This window comes from Furipterus horrens, unplaced genomic scaffold (assembly GCF_987537825.1).
Source record: "Furipterus horrens unplaced genomic scaffold, mFurHor1.1.pri manual_scaffold_11, whole genome shotgun sequence".
Taxonomy (NCBI): Eukaryota; Metazoa; Chordata; class Mammalia; order Chiroptera; family Furipteridae; genus Furipterus; species Furipterus horrens.
Window position 1 is genome coordinate 84,146,277 of NW_028327181.1, and position 20,317 is coordinate 84,166,593.

Here is a 20,317-nt window from a genome sequence, read left to right on the forward strand (position 1 = left end):
GTTCATCTGTCAGGTTCTCTATCTGCTGCCTGGTGAGCTGTGCCACCGGGATTTCTATAGTTGTCTGCCTCATTTTGACAGATGCGTTTTGTTTTCCTGGGCCGGCTGTCGGGGGCAGGGGGCAGTGCCTGCGTACACGTCACAAATCAGCGACCGCCGGCGCCTGCCTGTCCGCGACCTATTTCGCAGCTCTGTGGTGCTTTCTGTGGGGGCGGGGGTCCAAGATGGATTCACACAGTTATTCAGCTAGGAGACCGGGATCCGTCCTCCCGCCCCCCTGGGCCTCACTGTTCAAGGCGATGCTGCGGCTGCTCCCCAGCGCCCCGAATCGCGCAAGCCAGGGGCTTGATTGGAGTCGCGCACGCCAGGGTCTTGATTGCCTCCAGGATTTTTCGCCGCCCCGCCCCGCTGCTCCGCAAACAGCTTTGCCTTCTTTAACTCTTACCTGCCCAAATGGCACCGCTGGTTTATAACTTCATATGTTGGGCTTCCGTGTAGCTTTATTTTCTGGAATTTCTAGTTATCCTTTGTTTTAAAGTAGTTGTATTCCACTATAGTTGTAGAGGGAGACCTAGCGTGTCCGTCTAAGCCTCCATCTTGGCCGGAAGTCTAGTCTTTGGCATTTTAATTATGATGCTTCTTGGTTTGTTTTTCTTTGGATCCAAGTTGTTTGGGACTCTGTGTTTCCTAGAATTGTATGTCTATTTCCTTCACCAAATTAGGGAAGTTTTTTTTCATTTTTTCAAGTAAGTTTTCAATTTCTTGCTCTTCCTCTTCTCCTTCTGGCATCCCTGTGATTCAGATGTTGGTACTTTTAGAGATGTCCCAAGGCTCCTTATTCTGTCCTCGTTTTTTTTAAATTCTATTTTCTTCTTGCTTTTCTGATTGACTGCTTTTTTTCTTCCTTATGTTCCAAATTGTTGATTTGATTCATGGCTTCATCTTCTCCACTGTTATTTCCATGTAGAGTTTTTTTTATTAATGCAACCTTCATTTCTCCCTGGGTTGTTTTTTTTTTTTATGCTGTTGCAGTACCCAGTGATTTCTTTGAGCATCCTGATAACCAGTGTTTTGAACTCTGCATCTTATAAGTTGCTTATCTCCATTTTGTTTAGTTCTTTTTCTGGAGTTTTGTTCTATTCTTTCATTTTGGCCCTATTTCTTTGTCTTCTCAATTCAGCAGCCTTGCTGTGTTTCTTTTTGTGTATTAGGTAGAGCTGCTTTTACTCCCCAAGAAGCATGGCCTGTTGTAGAAAAGGCACCATAAATTGTGTGGAGCGGAATCTTAGGTACTTTCTAGGGCGGGGCAAACCATTTCACTGCCTTGCGGCTGTATGTGGGGTGGGCTTGGAGAGGAGAGAGTGCTGCTTCCTGGCCTCAGGGGATTTGCCTGGTAGGAAGCTGTTTTCTGGTGCTCACCCTGTTGCCAGTCTCTTTACTTCCTCCCCATATGCCACTTGTGCCCTTCCAGGTGTTACCCTGGTGCTGAATCCTGGAAGGGGTGGGTCTGCGCAAGTCCTGAGACCTTTGTGTGTCCTTTAAGAGGAGTCTTCTTAGAGTCCTGCAGTTTCTTTAGTCTCCCCAACACCCACTGATTTTTACAGCCAGAGGTTATGGGGACTTATCTTCTGGCGCTAGAACCCTGGGCTGGGTGGTCTGGTCTGGGGCTGGGATTGCTCGCTCTGGAGGTATACCTCCCAATTTTTATCCACCATACGTGAACGTAGGCCCACCCCTTCCTCTGCCTCTCTGCGTCTCTGCCCCTTCTACCAGTCTGCATGTATGTGGCTTCTTTAAATCCTGGTTGTTGGACTTCCATACAGCTCAATTTTCTCATGTATCTGGGTGTTATTTGTTTTTTAGTCTAGTTGTAATTTTTGCTGTAGTTGTTCAAGGGGTTGAAGCGTGTTTAGCTACACCTCCATCTTGACTGGAATTCCTTTCTGTATTGATTTGCCAAAATAATATAGTAATTTATATAAACTGTGCAAGTAGGAATATAACTCTTCTCAATGAATTTCTAGATTACATTTTAGCAGAAGAGAAAATAAATGATATTCTATTGTTGCTCCGAGTTATCCTAGAAAATGGCACATCTCTGAAGACACAAATATGGGTATTAATTATTCTCCTTTTAGTGTGTTACACTAAATGTTACACTTGAATGCTTTACTTAACAATAAAGAATAAGTGCAATGGTCTTATTTTCATGCAGTAGTCCTATTTTAAATACATTTTAATTTCCAGCATACTGTGTTTGCTTTGTATTAGTTTCCAATTGCTGCTGTAACAAACTATCACATGCTTAGTGGCTTAAAACAACACATGCTTACTGTCCTACAGTTCTGGAAGTCAGAAATCTTACTGGGCTAATATCAATGAGTGCCGGTTGCTTCTTTCTGGAGGCTCTAAGGGACAGTTTGTTTCCTTGCCTTTGCTACCTGTAGAGACCAGTCGCATCTCAACCTCATGGACCCTTTTTCCATCTTCAACACCAGCAGTATAGTATCGGCACATCTTTTTCACTGACTCTGACCCTACTGCCCAACTTTTATTGGGCCTCTGTGATTACAGTTGATCTCCTGGACAAGCCAGTTATCTCCCGCTTTCGAGATTCTTAGCTTGATCATAGCTGCTAAGTTTTTTGTGGTAACATATTTACAGATTCCTGGGATTAGGCCTTAGACATCATTGCACGTGTAGTTAGGGGGCATTATTCAGATTACCACATGCTTGTTTATGCATCATTGTTTATATGGCTCCTGGCACAATACTTGGCATATAGTAGGCTTTCAGTCGATGTTGGTTAAATTAATTTTAACTGTCCTATAAATAACCATGAGATATGAAAAATTGAATATTTAATATTTTTTCTTTCTCCTATAGCAGATGGAATGGGTCTCTTTGATTTGTTAGACACAGCAGATGATCTTGACCCTGACATCATTAATATTCTTCCTGCATCTCCAACGGGGTCTCCTGTACATTCTCCAGGATCTCATTACCCCCATGGAGGTGATGCCGGCAAGGTAACCCTACTATAAAAGTTTAGTTTATCTAAATGTCATTTCATTAACTTAGTAATGAATTGATCCATGAAACAGAGCACTGTTTTTTCCTTGGAATTAGGAAATAGTTAGATTAACAATACTTTCATACATTTCTGTTTTTTGACATGAGTACTTGGAATTGTGCATTTTTAAGAGGGTCTCTGTGTCTCCATTTTCCTTTACTTCATCTAGACTACTTTGCATTAATCTTTCTTTTGTATTTTTCCTGCTACTTCATCATAGCTTCTACTCAGGTATAGGATCAGATTATCTGAGAATCGGCCATTCATGTGAGGGCAGTGACAAGGAACATAATAAAAATACTAATTTTTCCATAAGAATAGAAAAAACACTGACCATCCTGCCCCCCAACCCCTGTTTATTTTTAACAGTTATGGAAGCAGGCTGTTTTCTCTTTCTGTTTGAACTTGAAACTAATTGGGCTTTATTTGAATAACACCTTTATTTGAGTGAAATTATATATAGTGGTTATTTGACTATTTTAGTATGTATATGTTTAGACCCTGACTTTTTAAAATAAGGAAAAGTCTTTGTCCAGTCTTACCTTAAATTCTTGCCTTTTTTTTTAACTGAAAAGAAATGAGATTATTGGGGAAAAAATTAGGAAAAACAACAGTAATCTCACCACTTTAATAAAACCATTTTTACTTTAGTAAATTACCTTCCCCATGTATTTATACTGTTGCTTTCAGTAAGTATAATCAGCTTTTTAACATTATATTTTTTACCATAATTTATTATATCATTCCCAAAATGTTGAACATTTAAGTTATTTTTTTCTGTTATACGTAATGTTGCAATGAACGTTTTCATGCATATCATTTTTCTTTTTATCTATTTCCTTAAAATAAATACCAAAAAATACATTGACTAACACAAAGGATATGAACATTACTTAATAGTTGTCCTTTATGTTGTCATAATGCTTTCCAAAACATCAATTGCTTTTTATAGGTAGTCCTAGATGAGCAAAGCTAAATTTTAACCCACCTTTTGGATGGGAGAGTGGTGGTCAGGAATTAGCTGAGGGAGTTTTAGGAAATAATGTAGAAATATCATTGAACATGTTGTATTTTTCAGTCAGCTACAAAGATTTACACACACACACTCTGGACATGTACTTGGCATAATAATACAAACTTATTAAACAGTTGGTATATTTATTTCCTAATGCAACTATTAAAATTTATTCTTTTAATGCTATTACTAAGTATGATATTCTTACTAAGTACAGAGAAAAAAATTTTTAATACACTTCAGTATTTTTAAAGATTGAAATGATAAGATTATGAGACTGATTTTCATAAACTATTCTGTATTTATATCTAGTACCTAGAAATATCATATGAACTAACACACTTTTAATTTTATCTTTTTAAGGGTCAGGGTACTGATCGGCTACTCTCAACAGAGTCTCATGATGAAGTAACTAATATTCTTCAGCAACCACTGGCCCTTGGTTACTTTGTATCAACTGCCAAAGCGGGTCCGTTACCTGACTGGTTCTGGTCAGCATGTCCTCAAGCACAATATCAGTGTCCCCTTTTTCTTAAGGTATTGCCATTTCTATGCCAGTTCCTAAATAATGCTAATTAATGGCTTACATCCTATGAAATATAGAAGTGGCTTTTTGAAACTTTATAGCTTTTGTCTAAGTCCTTAAATGCATTGCCACATCTAACTCTCTACACAGTATCACAAAGAGAATTATCTAATTATGAAACAACTCTTTAATTTTAAAATTTTATCAAGTTTGAACTTTTAAATCTAAACTTCTGGGACCCTTCCTTGCTCATACTATTTTTAACAGCATATCTGAAACTTATAGCTGGGAGAAGCCTTGTATTATTTTTAATCTAACCATTTCATTTTCTGGGTGATCATGTTAAAGTTCAGAAAAACAAATTTATTAGGAAGTGATAGAGCTGGTTTTCATCTGTAGAGTAAAAGATGGATAGTATGCTTTAGTTTTCAGTGCGTACATGAACCAATTGGCTGTTGCTCTCTTCTAAGCTTGTTGTTATTAAATCCTGATATCCTTGGCACATGTACTATTGAGTCAATGTCATTGGAGATTAAGTAGTGAACTTCTGTAGTACATTCATAAAGAATACAATAGGCGTTGATCTGAACTATTAATTAGATAATATATTTAGAGAGTGGCAGCCAATGTAATAAAATTTATCTTACGACTTTTCTTTCCCTTCCAATATATGTGCAGTGGTCTCTGCAGATCTCATTACATGAACCTAAACCCGGGGGCGGTGGGGGTGGTTTCTGCCGAATAGTAGTCCTTGGAGTTTGTACAAAACAAAGGGTTCTTTGGTCCTTTGGGAAGTGCCACACATGCATTCTGCTCTGTTCTGTTGTTACAGAACATGTACGCACATTAAATCTCTAAAAAACAGCAAATAACATTTTTTACCTACCATTTCCTAAACTTACTTTAATACACAAAAAAGGATTATGTAATACCTGTTAACAGTTCATGACCTTAGTGTTTCATGGAACATTTTTTAAGAGAACACCACTTTACAAAAAGTCCAAGGGACTATCCAGATTCTTTTCTACTCAGGATCTATTTGCAGAGAGCATAGTGTAACCTGGGCATTCACCCTCCGATACAGTTTAACAAGATTAGGGCTTCTTTTGTGAATTACCTAGTAAGATATAACTTACCACAATTTTGTTCACCTTCTGTTTTCATACATAACATTTTATTTCTATACCATAGGCATGAACCACCATATGTGTTTGTTTGCTTGGAAAAATAACGGGCTGTTACCTAGATGATTAGAAAATCTTTATATCATTAGTATTAGAGCACTGGTGCTAATTACAGTAGTCCCTCGCTATATCGCAGTTCACTTACCGCCACCTCACTGTATCGCGGGATTTTAAAAAATATTATATTTTATTATTTATCGCGGATTTTTTGCTATATTGCGGGATGTTGCAGTACCGTATACGTATGTTGTTAAAGTTACATAGGTTTAAGAGTGTAGAATAAATGTAAGGTTCCTACTTTGCGTGGAAGTCTGGAACATAATACCTGCAATAAGTGAGGGAATACTGTACATTAATTCATAGTGATCTGCCATATGAGACTTTAGCTTGTAACTCATAAATCAGGAGTTTATGTACAGTTGGAACATATATATCTTTGGTTCTATTTTCAAATATACAGCTGAAGAATTTACACATATAGTAATTACATTTTAGTAGAGAGGGCACCTCTAAATATTGAATATAAGATAGTACCTTTTATAGTATACAGAATGAGATCTACCAAGAGTTTCTGCAGTTAGTACATCTTGTTATCACTTTTAACACTATTATATATTGACTTAAAAACAAAAGGATTCACTTTTTAAAACCGAAATGTAAAGAATACCATATTCATTTCTTTTATTCTTTGACATACCTAAATGGGTATGCTAGTGGTTACTCCATTCTGAAATTGAGTGGGCAAAAGAAGACATCTGTGCACTTCATTACTTAGAGTGCTCACAATTTCACCAAAGATAGCTTTGTTTAAGATTTATAGCTTTATGTAGCACAGTGCCAGGAGAACAGAAAGTGAACAGTTTGACTGATTAAGAAGAGATTTGTTTTCCTGCAGGGCATACTTTAAAGCTTGTTTCAAATAGCCTAGGGACCCACAGCAGCTGTGTGGCATTTTTTTCCCCAAGTATATTTTATTGATTATGTTGTTACAGAAGTCCCAATTTTTTTTCCCTTTGCTTCCCTCCGCCAATGCCCCCCTTGCCCCTCTTAGTTCATCTCCATGGGTTGTGCATATAAGTTCTTTGGCTTCACCCTTTCCTATATTATTCTTAACTCCCCCCTGTCTATTTTGTATCAACCAATTATGCTTCTTAATCCCTGCACCATTTCCCCAATTCTCCCCCTTCCCCCTCCCAGCTGACAACCCTCCAGGTGATCCCCATACCCATGATTCTGTTCCTATTCTGGTTTGTTTAGTTGGATTTTGTTTTTCTTTTTCAGATTCAGTTGATAGTTGTGAGTTTGTTGTCATTTTAATGTTCATAGTTTTGATTTTCTTTTTCTTAAATAAGTCCCTTTAACATTTCAAATAATAAGGGCTTGGTGATGATGAACTCCTTTAGCTTTACCTTGTCTGGGAAGCACTTTATCTGCCCTTCCATTCTAAATGATTGCTTTGCTGGATAGAGTAATCTTGGTAGTAGGTCCTTGCTTTTTATCACGTTGAGTACTTCTTGCCAGTCCCTTCTTACCTGCAAAGTTTTTTTGAGAAAGCAGCTGATAGTCTTATAGGCACCTCATTGTAGGTAAAACTCTCCTTTTCTCTTGCTGCTTTTAAGATTCTCTATCTTGAATCTTTGGCATTTTAATTATGATGTGTCTTGGTGTGGTCTCTTTGGATCTAGCTTCTCTGGGACTCTGTGCTTCCTGGACTTGTATATCTATTTCCTTCGCCAAATTTGGGAAGTTTTCCTTTATTTTTTCACATACTTTTTTAATGTGTTGCTCTTCCTCTTCTCCTTCTGGCACCCCTATGATTCAGAGGTTGACACGTTTAAAGTTGTCCCAGAGGTTCCTAAGCCTCTCCTCATTCTTTCCAATTCTTGTTTCCTCATTCTGTACTGGTTGACTGCGTTTTTCTTCCTTATGTTCCAAATCATTGATTTGAACCCCAGTTTCCTTCTCTTCACCACTGGTTTTGTGTGGATTTTCCTTTGTTTCATTTAGCATAGCCTTCAATTATTCCCTTATGCGTTTGCCATACTTAAGCATATCTGTCAAGCCTGTGAGCATCTTTATCATCAGTATTTTCAACTCTGCGTCTGTTAGGTTGGCTATCTCATCGTCTATTAAATTGGCTATTTCCTGGTCGCTTAGTTCTCCCACTAGCACCTTTATCCATTCCTTCTTTTGGGCCGTTCTTCTCTGTCCTCATCTTGACAGACTCCTGTGTTTGTTTGGCTCTGTGTCTTAGGTAGAGCTGTTAGGTTGTAAGGGGCAGAGCCTTAGGTATTATCAGTACTGGCGACCCGTTTCACCACATTGTGGTGTTGTGTGGGGGAGAGGGGGAACAATGCCGCTTGCTCAGCACTCGCCCCTTTTCCAGGCATTTCTCCCACTTCCGTATGGGATTGGCACCTCTCTAGCTGTTGCCCTGGCCATCGTCCCCAGAGTGGGTGGGTCTGCGGACATTCTAGGACCATGGGGGCCCTTTAAAAAAGCGGACTCTACTGAGAGACTGGCAGTTTTTCTTCTTCCACCCCATCCCCCCACTGGTTTGCAGTCAGAAGCAATGAGGGTTTATTTTTTCTGGCGCTGGGACCATGAGCGGCACAATCTGGTCTGGTGCTGGGAGCGCTCCCCAGGTGTCCCTCGAGTTTTTAAAATATTACTGTGCTTTCCGTCAGCCGACCACAGCCACTGTCGCCACCACCACACCGCATCCTCTCCACCCCAACTCCGCCCCTCCTACCTGTCTGGATGAGTGTTTCTTCTTTATATCTTTGTTTGCTGGACTTCCATGTAGTTTGATTTTCTGGAACTTCTGGTTCTCTCTAGTTTTGAGGTAGTTGTATTCCTTCTTAATTGTGGAGGGAGACGCAGGGTGTCTGTCTAGGCCTCCATCTTTGCCAGAAGTCTGTGTGGCATTTTTGATTGTTCACTAGCAGTAAAACCCAAGAGAAACACCTGATTTCTAAGAGTATTTCCTGAGAATCAAGAGTTTGGTTTTCAAGATGTAATACCTGTTGGATTTTTCAAATATTTCCTTGCCCTTGGTTTGTCTGTTCTGAATCTATCTTCCTATAGTTTTTAAAAATATGTTACTTTAACCAAGGAAGGAAAAAGATTTATTATAACTTTGTAAGTAAAATATTTGCACATGCTTACTCTGTTTACTTTTTTCCTCTGCGGCATCTATGTATATCTGTATAGTCTTTAGTTCTATGTAACCTAGAAACTGACTATTCAAGTTTATCAGTTTAGTGCTCCCGTAAACATTTTTTTTTACACATGTAGGCAGGTTACACTTAGAAAATAATTGAAAATCTTGTTTTTAAAGATTATTGTGTGGTTCTTAAAAACAATACAAGCCAAAGAAAAGGAAGTAAGATTCAATATGTTACGCACTTAAAAATTACTTCTGTAATGAATTAAGCAAGAACAACAAGCATTTTTATAGTGGCTCCCTTTCCTTACATAAGTCTAAAATGTATTTCATCAAGGAAGAGACCTTGGTTTTTTCGTTTGGCTGATAATCCTGTTACCTTTTTAGGCCTCTTTGCACCTCCACGTGCCTTCAGTGCAATCTGACGAGCTGCTTCACAGTAAACACTCCCACCCACTTGACTCAAATCAGACTTCAGATGTCCTCAGGTACAGCTCTTCTTACCACTAATGGTTCTCCATTGTAACTGTGAATGAATATAGTGTTGATCCTTACATATTTTTCTCACCTTTGGCAGTAGTTTACAGTTGCCCACACTTGTGTCTCTTGATGAATTATATCATTCAGAATGATTGCTTTGTCTTTCTAACACGTTTAATCTACTTTTGAGAGTAATTGTTATGAAAATTAGTTATCTTTAATCTCCCCAAGAACTCAACTATTCCATAGCTTCCACCTTTTTTTAAAAGTGACTTTGAGTCTTAAATGCCATAATAGAAATTGCTTCCAAAATCTACAGTATAGATAAATACACCACTTAAGGGGTTTCTTTGCTTTTCAGGTTCGTTTTGGAACAGTACAATGCACTCTCCTGGCTAACCTGTGACCCTGCAATCCAGGACAGACGCTCGTGTCTCCCAATTCATTTCGTGGTGCTGAATCAGTTATATAACTTTATCATGAATATGCTGTGATCTTCATTTGATGAACTGTACAAGAAAAGAACAAGGAAAAAAGACATTTCGCTGCAAGATTAACTTACAATTATCTTCTCAGTGAAAGTCATTTGTGATGGGCTCTAATTCTTATTACTTCAACAAATATTGTTCAGACTTGGGGGGAGGGGCTATAACCCTGCTATTTTTCATTGACTATACTGAACTCTTCAGAATGATGACTGATCATACAAAACGTATTATAACATTTTCGTAGCAAAATTAACCTTTTTTTTCCAGTCACAGTATTTGTGAAAAGTAATGAGCCATAGTACCCAGTCATGTTAAATGAATATTAAAAGCATGGAGAGGAAACGAGGAACAATGAATCTCAACATATGGCTTCAGAACATCAAGATGTTCTTGTATTGGAGTATAGTATCTAGTATTCAAAATGCCTGCATCTCTTATTTATTGTAAGTTTTTAAATGTATAAATTGTCTTATATTTCTTAACCTCTTTTATAAAAACTTTCCTAGAAGGTTTATACTGCCTTCTTGCTTTAAAGCAATTGGTCTAAAATATATGTAATCGTCTTAATTAAAAAGTTGCAGTAGGGTTGCTTTTAGAGTATTATTTTTTTGTAAGGGGGGTGGGACAGTAAATTTGTATTGTCTCAATGTACAGTTTAATGGGAATAGACGGGAAATAATGTCCATACCATTGTGTGTGGAGGATTTACAGCTAAGCTGTAGTTGCAGAGTACATGTACAGTAATGAAGTTCACTGTGTTTATAAATTGAAAAGGTACCGGGTCTTACAGCATTTTATATATCACACCTTTACAGAATAACATGATGGCAATATACAAGTGATATTGTTAGGTGGTTTAACTTAGAATAAAATGAGAATTCTTCAGTTATATTTTGTACTATGGTTTAGGGCTATGACTAATATTTCAGGCCATTTCCAGTGAAAAAACTTAGTTTTACAAGAAAAACATTTGCTACTGAATGCATAAACTAATTTTGGTGTTTAATGTTACATGCTTAAATTTTTTTCAGTTTTAACAGTGGCACATCTAGGCATGGGAATATTATTAAATATGAAAATTATCTTCAGGATCTGCTATAAGGTTGAAATTTAGCCCAGCTCTAGGCATTTTACAAATTATTTTAAGAGCAGTCACTCTTGATTGTTAGACTTTTTTTTTGTTTTTTTTAAATTAAAGATTGGGAATGTGTGTGAGAGTATGCATATGTATGGGTGTGTGTGTGTGCAATCAAACTGTGGTGTAAATAGATTCTCAGTGAATTCTGGTATTCAGACTCTTATTTCACTAGTTAAAAACCATTTTCTAAACTTAACCTGTTTGTTTCCTCTTTACCTTTTTATTTATTTAATTTTCTTGGTTTGGAGATGACAGTCCCAAACACCAGAGTCTGTTCTTTTCTATGACACAGCTCAGATTGAGGCAGGACATATGCCAAGGAGGTTCTCACCTCCCTAAAGAAGGGACTTGAATTTTAGGGACTTTAATTCACCCCTTCCTTACATACAGCTTTCCCCCTTCTTGTTTGCACATGCCAAGATAACTGCTTTTATGCAGGCTTTATCCCCTTGAAAAATTCTTTCTACAGTGCTGCTCACAAGAGAGTCCAAGTTAGCCTCCTACCTGTGTTGCTGACTTGAATTCACAGTCGCCAAGTCTACCTTTTTTTCTTGCAAACAGTCTAGCAAAATCCGAAATTTGTAAGCTCACTAATTCTCTTCAAGGACAAAGTCAATTGTATTTACAAAACAGTAATTCAGTATGTTTTGTTTTATTTTTTTACTGAAACGTTTTGTAAATACTATATGCTTAGCTTAAATATCACTTTCTTATGAACAATATAACTGCTTCAAATTATGTATATTAAAACGTTAATAAGTCTTTTTATTTTCTATAGAGAAAACAGTTGGTGACAAAGATTTTTCAGTAATTTCTTCAAAGTTATAACATGATCCCAATAGCATATTTTGAAACTGAAATTTAAAGATCACATCTCTGCATTCATTTTTAAATTGTGCTAACACACTACAGATTATGTTGGCATGTTTTGTTCTGTACTTTTAAAAAAACTTGTCTGAGATTTGAAGGAAAAGGATGCTTATTTGGAATTTCTATAAAAAGAGGATCCTTTTTTATATACTTAGCACAATAGTGATTTTTAAAAGCTATATTCTCAGTTGTTTAAAATCACTAGTCTTTAGTAACCACACCTCAGTTTGAAAATAGATTTTTAAAAATTATTCCCTGACAGTTTCTTTTATATGGAGCCATAAAGAAGGAACCCAGTGTACAATTTCTTTCTATCTGGATATCAGGGAGTATTTCCTAAATATACAGGATTTACTGATAAGATTTTTTTTTCTTCCTTTCATACTTAAGTTCACACTCAAAATAGAAAATTATTAAATAGCCATTAAAAAAAGGTCAGGAGACTTAGTTCCGAAAAAAAAAGCCTTTCATGCAGGATGATGGATCTGATTTACTAATGTACTGTCACAGACAAGTGTGAGTAGTTTCGTTTTGTTTGTTTAAATAGGTAAGTGAAATAATATACTTTATACCAGTTGATCACCAACACCTTGACTTCTTTGTTACAGTGATATCTGTTTTTTTGTGCAGTTATCCATTACAGAGCAGGGTGGAAGTTCCGCATCTTGGCATTTAAAAAGATTGCTTATGTAATGTCTGCTTCCAGCCAGTAAGAAACATCTAGCCATACCTTTCTTATGCAAGCCATTCAGTTATCAGGACTGTGAATTAACACTGTATGAATACATTTCTGTACACCTTATTGTTTGGCCAGAAGGCCACCAAGTGTACTTATATGTAAAACTTAAATTTTAAAGTAGTTGTAATTTTTAATCTTTCTAAACTTTTCTTAAACCACTAAAATTAAGCTCTTACTACTTAGTCAACTATCCTCAGCTGTATTCGTAATCAATTGTCAGTATGGCACAGATTACTGTATTAAATATTCTCCTTTCGTCTTCATATTTACCTTCTGAGGTAATATTTTTAACTTAATGTGTTACTACAAAGATTTGCAGATCTTTAATCAAGCACTATGTTAATACTGTAATATCAAAATACTATGTTGCATTATTTAATATGTTCAAATTGAATACATTAAAAGGAAGTTTTTAAATGCTGTTGCATCATATAATTTGCCTCTCATCCACTATGGCATTGCATATCAGTCTATTAATACATTTAAAGTGCATGAATGATGTTTTGGTCTGGGTTTCCTCTTAAGGTTTTAGTTTGTCTAAATTAAGGAAAAATGTTTTGACATACATTTATTGCCCCATCCCCATTCCTCAAATCAGCTGGAAATCTTAACCTTTTGGTTTTTCTTGGTGTTCTTATGGGCCCAGAACTGTGGTTTAAATTTATATATATGTGTGTATGTGTGTGTGTTTTCTTTTTGTGGAGTATTAATTTAAAAACTGGATTTGGGACCTAAAATACTCCTCAGGTTGATGTATTCATAAAGTTTTAAAATAGCTTTAGTTTTCAAAGTAAACTGGATTTGTGGACCTTACAGTTACTGAATTTAAACTACAAATTGTAACGTCATTACTGGACATGTGTCAGCATCAACTCTCTCAAAATAGCTTGGTCACTTTATGAAGGGGCGTTTTAAAGTTGTTTAGTAGTGACACAATATGGTCCAATTTGCTTTTTTTTTTTTTTTTAACGTGACAAGAAAAGAATAAGGAACAAACACTATTGCTGCCGAATGCCATAACACTGAGTTGTACAAATTGTGATTGAGGAAATGAAAAGGTTTATACTTTTAAAAAAAAAACAAAACAAAACAAAAAAAACTTCAAATGGAATAAATTATTCATGAAGCCTTCATTGTGGTGTCTTATTCTGTTGAAAATATTTCCATCTTCAGTATGTGTAAAATTTTGTATCATTATTATTTTTGTGTCATTTATAAATGGAAAGGGTCAACCTAAAAACCCAGTAATCTATTAACTAGTTCAAGATAATTCCTCACATCCCCAAGAACATGTAAATTAAAGAGTATAGAAGTCCAAAGGGCACACTGAGTTATCTGCAGGTTGCCATATAAATAACAACAAGAGTAAGGAAGAGAATCTGACATAGGTTTGGCTTATGGTAAAAGATAAATTTAACTCTTGAATGTATTCCTGAGTCATTTATTCTGTTATTCTCTAGTGTTCAATATCTTTCTGTTTGTACTCTGAGAATCATCCTTCCTGGACTGAAAACTGAAGAACTCTTATTCTCAGTCTGTAGCTGTAACTAGAAATTCTGTTTTGGATTGATAGAAACTCATATTGTTTGGGGTGGTTTTATATTTTATTCCAGACCAACCAACAGAATTGTGTCAAGAATGACCTTATGTGAAGTTGAAAGGTTGAAGTTTTAAAGACCTTATTCTGCCACTACTGACAACAGAGAAAAAAAAATAGTCTTATTGATACATTTAAATAATCCCCAAACCATGTAGTGTCTTGTAGACTTGCATTTAGAATGCCTGAATTTGTCTTGGTCCTGTTCTCTTTTCTTTTCTTTTCTTGGGTAAATCTGTACTTTTGACTAAAACCAACAATCCTCCCAGAAACCACTAGTTTGTAATGGTGTTCCTTGTTACTGTGAATAACACTACCATCTGTTCTGTACAAACCAGAAACTCTTCCTTGTAAATAGTCATCAAAAGCTGTTCGTCTTGTGTATTGACTATCAAACATGTTCATTTCTATCTTTCTTGGCCTGACTTTAGTCTAAAATAGCGTTACCCAATGCTATATAGATATTAGATAAAACAACTTTATCTGGGTGGACCACTGCAACATACTCCTAATTTGGTCTCTCTACTTTCAGTGTATTCTTGATAGCTTAAAGCTCCCATGGCTGCTGGTTGCTCTAAAGATACATGCCAAAAGTCTTACATGATATGTTTGTTCCCTGCCTACTTCTCCACAAGCCTCAAAATCGTACTCTCCTGTGTTTTCCTCTTAGTCTCTTAGGCATTGAGTTATTTGAAAGCCCAGTGGTTATTGTTGCCTGGAAGCCTCCTCCAAACTTGCAAATACACCATTGCTTCAGATCAGTTTCCTTCCTAATGAGCTTTGTGAGCCTCAAAGGAAATTGCAAAAGCCACTATGAACTCTGTAAATACCAATTGTAAGTAATGACTGATAAAATACCTATGTACACTAGAAGTCAAATCCAAAATGAACTAAGGTTTGCAAGAGAAAGAATATGCTTATGGCAACAACAAGTATTTAAATGTGTTCCTGGCAAGAGCAAAGATAAGATATTTATTTTTAAGTATATTTTATTGATTATGCTGTTGTCCAAATTTCTTTTCCCTTTGCTCCATTCTGCTCAGTAGCCCCCTTCCCTCCAGCAATCCCACCCCCCTTAGTTCATGTCCATGGGTCGTGCATACAAGTTCTTTGGCTTCACCCTTTCCTATATTATTATTAACTACCCCCTGTACCAACCGATTATGCTTCTTAATCCCTGCTCAATTTCCCCATTTCTCCCTTTCCCCCCTCCCAGCTGATAACGCTCCAAATGATCCCCATACCTATGATTTTGTTCCTATTCAGGTTGTTTGCTTAGTTTGTTTTTATATTTTAAGACTCAGTTGGTGATAGTTGTGAGTTTGTTGTCATTTTAACGTTCATAGTTTTTATCTTTAAAAAAAAATAAGTCCCTTTAACATTTCATATACTAATGGCTTGGTGATGATGAACTGCTTTAGCTGTACATTGTCTGGGAAGCACTTGATATGCTTTTCCATTCTAAATGATAGCTTTGCTGGATAGAGTAATCTTGGTTGTAGTCTTTACTTCTCATCACTTTTGAGTACTTCTTGCCAGTCCCTTCCTGCCTGCAAAGTTTCTTCTGAGAAATCAGCTGATAGTCTTATGGGAACTCTTTTGTAGGTAATTCCCTTTTGCTGCTTTTAAGATTCTTTATCTTTAATCTTTGGCATTTTAATTATGATGTGTCTTGATGTAGTCCTCTTTGGGTCTAGCTTGTTTGAGACTCTGCTTCCTGGACTTGTATGTCTATTTCCTTTGCCAAATTTAGGAAGTTTTCCTTCATTACTTTTTCACATATGTTTTCAATTTCTTGCTCTTCCTTTTCTCCTAGCACCCCTGTGATTTGGATTTTGGCACATTTAAAGTTGTCCCAGAGGTTCCTAAGCTTCTCATTTTTTTTTCAATTCTTGTTACCTCATTCTGTACTGGGTTGACTGTTTTTTACTTCCTTATGTTCCAAATTGATTTGAACCTCGTTTTCCTTCCCTTCACCATTGGTTTTGTGTGGATATTTTTTCGTTTCACTTAGCATAGCCTTCACTTCTTCCCTTCTGCTTTTGCCATACTTAAGTATATCTGTCAAGCCTGTGAGCTTCTTTATCACCAGTGTTTTGAACTCTACATCTGTTAGGTTGGCTCTCTCCTTGTTGCTTAGTTCTCCCACTGGAACCTTGATCTGTTCCCTCTTTGGGGCCATACTTCCCTGTCTCTTCAACTTGACAGGCTCCTGCGTTTGCCTCTGTGTTAGGTAGAGCTGTGGCACCTGTTATGTGTGGTAAGGGGCGGAGCCTTAGGTATTCATCAGTACAGGCAACTGGTTTCACCACGTTTTGGCGCTGTGTGTGGGGGAGGGGTCTGAGAGGGAACAATGCCGCCTGCTCAGTAATCGCCCCTTTTCCAGGCACTTCCCTCACTTCCTGTATGGGACTGGCACCCCCCAGCTCTTGCCCTGGTTGTGGTTCCCAGAGTGGGTGGGTTGGGGGATGTTAAAGGACCATGGGGGCTCTTTAAACAAGCGGACTCTGCTGAGAAACCAGCAGTTTCTTCTCTGCCCCAACCCCCACTGGTTTGCACAGTCAGACGCAATGTGGCTTCATTTTTCCTGGCGCTGGAACCGTGAGCTCTGCAATCTTATCTGATGCTGGGAGCGCTCCCCATATTCCCTCCTCCCTACTTATTTTAAGGTGTTACTGCATTTTTCACCTGCTGGCTACTGCCGCTGCCTCTGCCGGGGCTGGAGCCACACTTGATTCCTCTCCACCCCTGCTTCGCCCCTCTTACCTGTCTGGCTGAGAATTTCTTCTTTATGTCTTTATTGGACTTACATGCAGCTCGATTTTTTGGAACTCCTGGTTGTCTAGTTTTGAGATAGCTGTATTCCTTCTTAGTTGTAGCAGATGCAGCGTGTCTGTCTACACCTCCATCTTGGGCGGAAGTCTGGACTCTGGTAAGCTCTTAAAAAATTGCTTTCTGAATAATAGAGACTTCCGGCCAAGATGGAGGCATAGACTGTCACGCTCTGTCTCCCTCCACAACTAAGAAGGACTACAACCACCGCAAAACCCAAAATAACAAGAAGCTCCAGAAAATAAAGCTACATGGAAGTCCAACGTATGAAGTCATAAACAAGTGGTGCTCCTCTGGACGGGTAGGAAGGGCGAAACCGTGGCTGAAAGATGGAACTGCTGGAGACGGCAGCCGCAGCAGTGAACAGTGGGACCCGGTAAGCAGACACCCATATTTGGGGGGAGGAGAGAAGCACCTGGGAGCCGGCCCCGGCTGCAAACCAGACCCATCGGCTCGCGACTCCAGCGCCGGGGAGGGCAGACCCCATTGGGAGACGGCCCTGTTCCTCAGCGGAGAGTAACAGTGGGAATCCGTCTTGGACTCCCACCCCCACGCAAAGCGCCACAGTGTGGTGAGAAAGGTCGCCAGGTTGTGACGAGCACACGCTGCCCAATATAGCGTAGGAGGTGTGACAGTGATCTGCCCAAGAAGGAAAGGTAAACAAAATGGTCAGAATGGCAGAATTAATGATCGAAATACCAATTCACACAGTTAACGAAAAAACAAAGGCCTTGACCGGTGAAGAAATAGCAAATCTTTCTGAGGCTTAGTTCAGAGCTATAGTCATAAGGCAGCTTACAGACCTAACAGCGGGGCTGAATCAAGACAGGGAAGGAATGAAGGCTAGTCCTGCTGAAATGAACAAAAATACATACAAGACAAGTGGTGAGGAAGGGAAAGCCAGGGATCAAATCAACAAGTCGGAACATAGGGAGGGAACAAACAGTCAACCAGCGAAGAAAGAGGAAACAAAAAGTGAGGAATATGGGGAGAGGCTCAGAAACCTCTGGGACAGCTATAAGCGAATAAATATTCGAATTATCGGATTACCAGAGGGTGAAGAAGAACTAGAAATTGAAAAATTATGTGAAAAATAATGAAGCAGGACTTCTCTAACTTGGGGAAGGAAATGAACTTACAGGTCCAGGAAGCACAGAGAGTTCCGGGTAGGCTGGACCCAGGAAGGACCACACCAAGACACATTATCATCAAAATGTCAAAAATGAAAGAGAGAATCTTAAAAGCAGCTACAGAGAAGAGAAGAATTATGTACAAAGGGGTCCCAATTAGACTATCAGCGGATTTCTCAAAGGAGACTACAGGCAAGAAGGGACTGGCAAGAAATATTCAAAGTCTGTGAGCCAAGTGTCGCTGGTTCGATTCCCAGTCAGGGTACATGACTAGGTTGCACGTCAGGTCCTAGTTGAGGGTGCAAGTGAGAGGCAACCACACAGTGATGCTTCTCTCCCTCTCTTTCTCCTTTCTCTCTAAAAATAAATAAACAAATACATTATCTTAAAAAAATATTCAAAGTAATGAAAATCAAAAACCTACAACCATGATTACTCTATCCAGCAAAGCTGTCATTCAGAACAGAAGGGCAGAGAAAGTGTTTCCAGGACAAAGTAAAACTGAAGGAGTTTGTTAGATCCAAACCACTGTTATATGAGATGTTAAAGGGACTTGTTTAGAAGAAGGAGGATCAAAACTATAAACATTAAAATGAAAACTGTATCACAACAACCAACAGCAGAAGCTAGGGAATCTAAACAAAGGCAAACTAAGTAGGCAATGAGAGTGGGAAAAAGAATTATTGGTACAGGGAACATATTGGGGGGAGGTCAGTGGGGAGGGGGAAGGGGGAAAGGGAGGAAGATGGTACAGGAATTAAGCACAGTTGGAGGGAGTGGAGTAGACAGGAAGATGTTGAGATGAACTATATGCACAACCAATGGGCATGGACTAAGGGAGTGACAACTGGAGGGAAAGGGGGTCACAAGGTGGAAGGGAGCAGGGGGAAAAGAAATTTGGATAACTAACAGCATAATAAAGTAAAAGAAAAAAAATTGATTCCCCAGTAACACAAATATCTATATATCTCAGCCGGAAGTGAGAAAAAGTATTTAGAACTTAAGCTTTATATCCCATCTGTCCCAACCTACCAGCAATAAAAAGAAAACTGAAGGATCTTTAAGATCTAAAATATGCATGTGATGGAATTAAAATCTGAGGTAGTTAACTGATCTAAAGGAGTTTAAGTTTTCTGGAGACTCCAAATCCAAGTGAATTACATTCTGGGTCCTGAAAGAACTTGTAGATAAGCTTTCAGAAATGCTGGGGAAAAACTGAAAGGTCCCGGAAGAATGGAAATGCACAACCTCCCTAGTTTTTATAGTTTTAAAAAGTTATGTCCTAGAAACTACTAACAAAACTTTTTGACTTTATGAACAAAATCATTAGAAACAAGCATAGTTTCACTAAAGCACTATTTGTTCAATAAACTAATTTGATCATCTCTACAATATGTATGAGATACAAAACCTTTGACCTTAAGCCTTCTATCTACTAAGAAACATACTTGTATAAGCATAGTTCAGTAAGCCCTCTAAAGTGATGAATAACAATGCAGTGCATATACAAGAGGAAATAGCTGAATCAATCTCATTACAGTTGACTTTGACAGCACTGATGAACTGATTATAGAAATGCATATTCAACAGGTTATTTAATAAGATTTCATGATATGCTTAAATCATTAATTCAACAAGCCAATATTAAGTGCCACATGGTGCCAAGGGCAAAGAAATAAAATATAGCCCTTGCCTCCAAAGTAAGTACTTACTTTCTGGTGGGAGAGTCAAGTTCTAACAATTATAGTGTGATATGTGCAGTATTATGATGGAAGGGAAGCAAAGGGTGGCCGGGGGGCTTCAAAAAAGGAGGGGATATGTGAATCTAATGAAGAGAAGGGAATGATTTCTTAGGAAGAGACCACTTCTACGTAAAGGATACATAGGAGTTACTATATAGAGGAGAATAAAAGCCATTCCAGACAGAAGGGATGGTTGAGGGAAGACCCAGCACGAAGGATTTGGGAAACAAATAGCTGAAAATAACTAAAAAGGCCGCACCATGGTGGGGTTTGGCCAAAGTCCAGGCTAGAGAGTTAGATGACACACCACGCAAGACTGTCTTTTGATGTTACCTTG

General features: G+C 38.1%; 1 protein-coding gene across 1 annotated transcript in view; it reads left to right on the forward strand.

Annotated features, from left to right (window-relative positions):
- MED13 (mediator complex subunit 13) overlaps nt 1-11,218 on the forward strand; it is a 94,158-nt gene extending 82,940 nt beyond the window's left edge. Inside the window, exons 27-30 of the mRNA XM_090257652.1 lie at nt 2,887-3,029; nt 4,452-4,625; nt 9,352-9,452; nt 9,806-11,218. Of these exons, the coding sequence (XP_090113778.1) occupies nt 2,887-3,029; nt 4,452-4,625; nt 9,352-9,452; nt 9,806-9,938 (551 nt within the window). The 3' untranslated portion in view covers nt 9,939-11,218. The remainder of the gene's footprint in view (nt 1-2,886; nt 3,030-4,451; nt 4,626-9,351; nt 9,453-9,805) is intronic.
- Nucleotides 11,219-20,317: the final 9,099 nt, after the last annotated feature.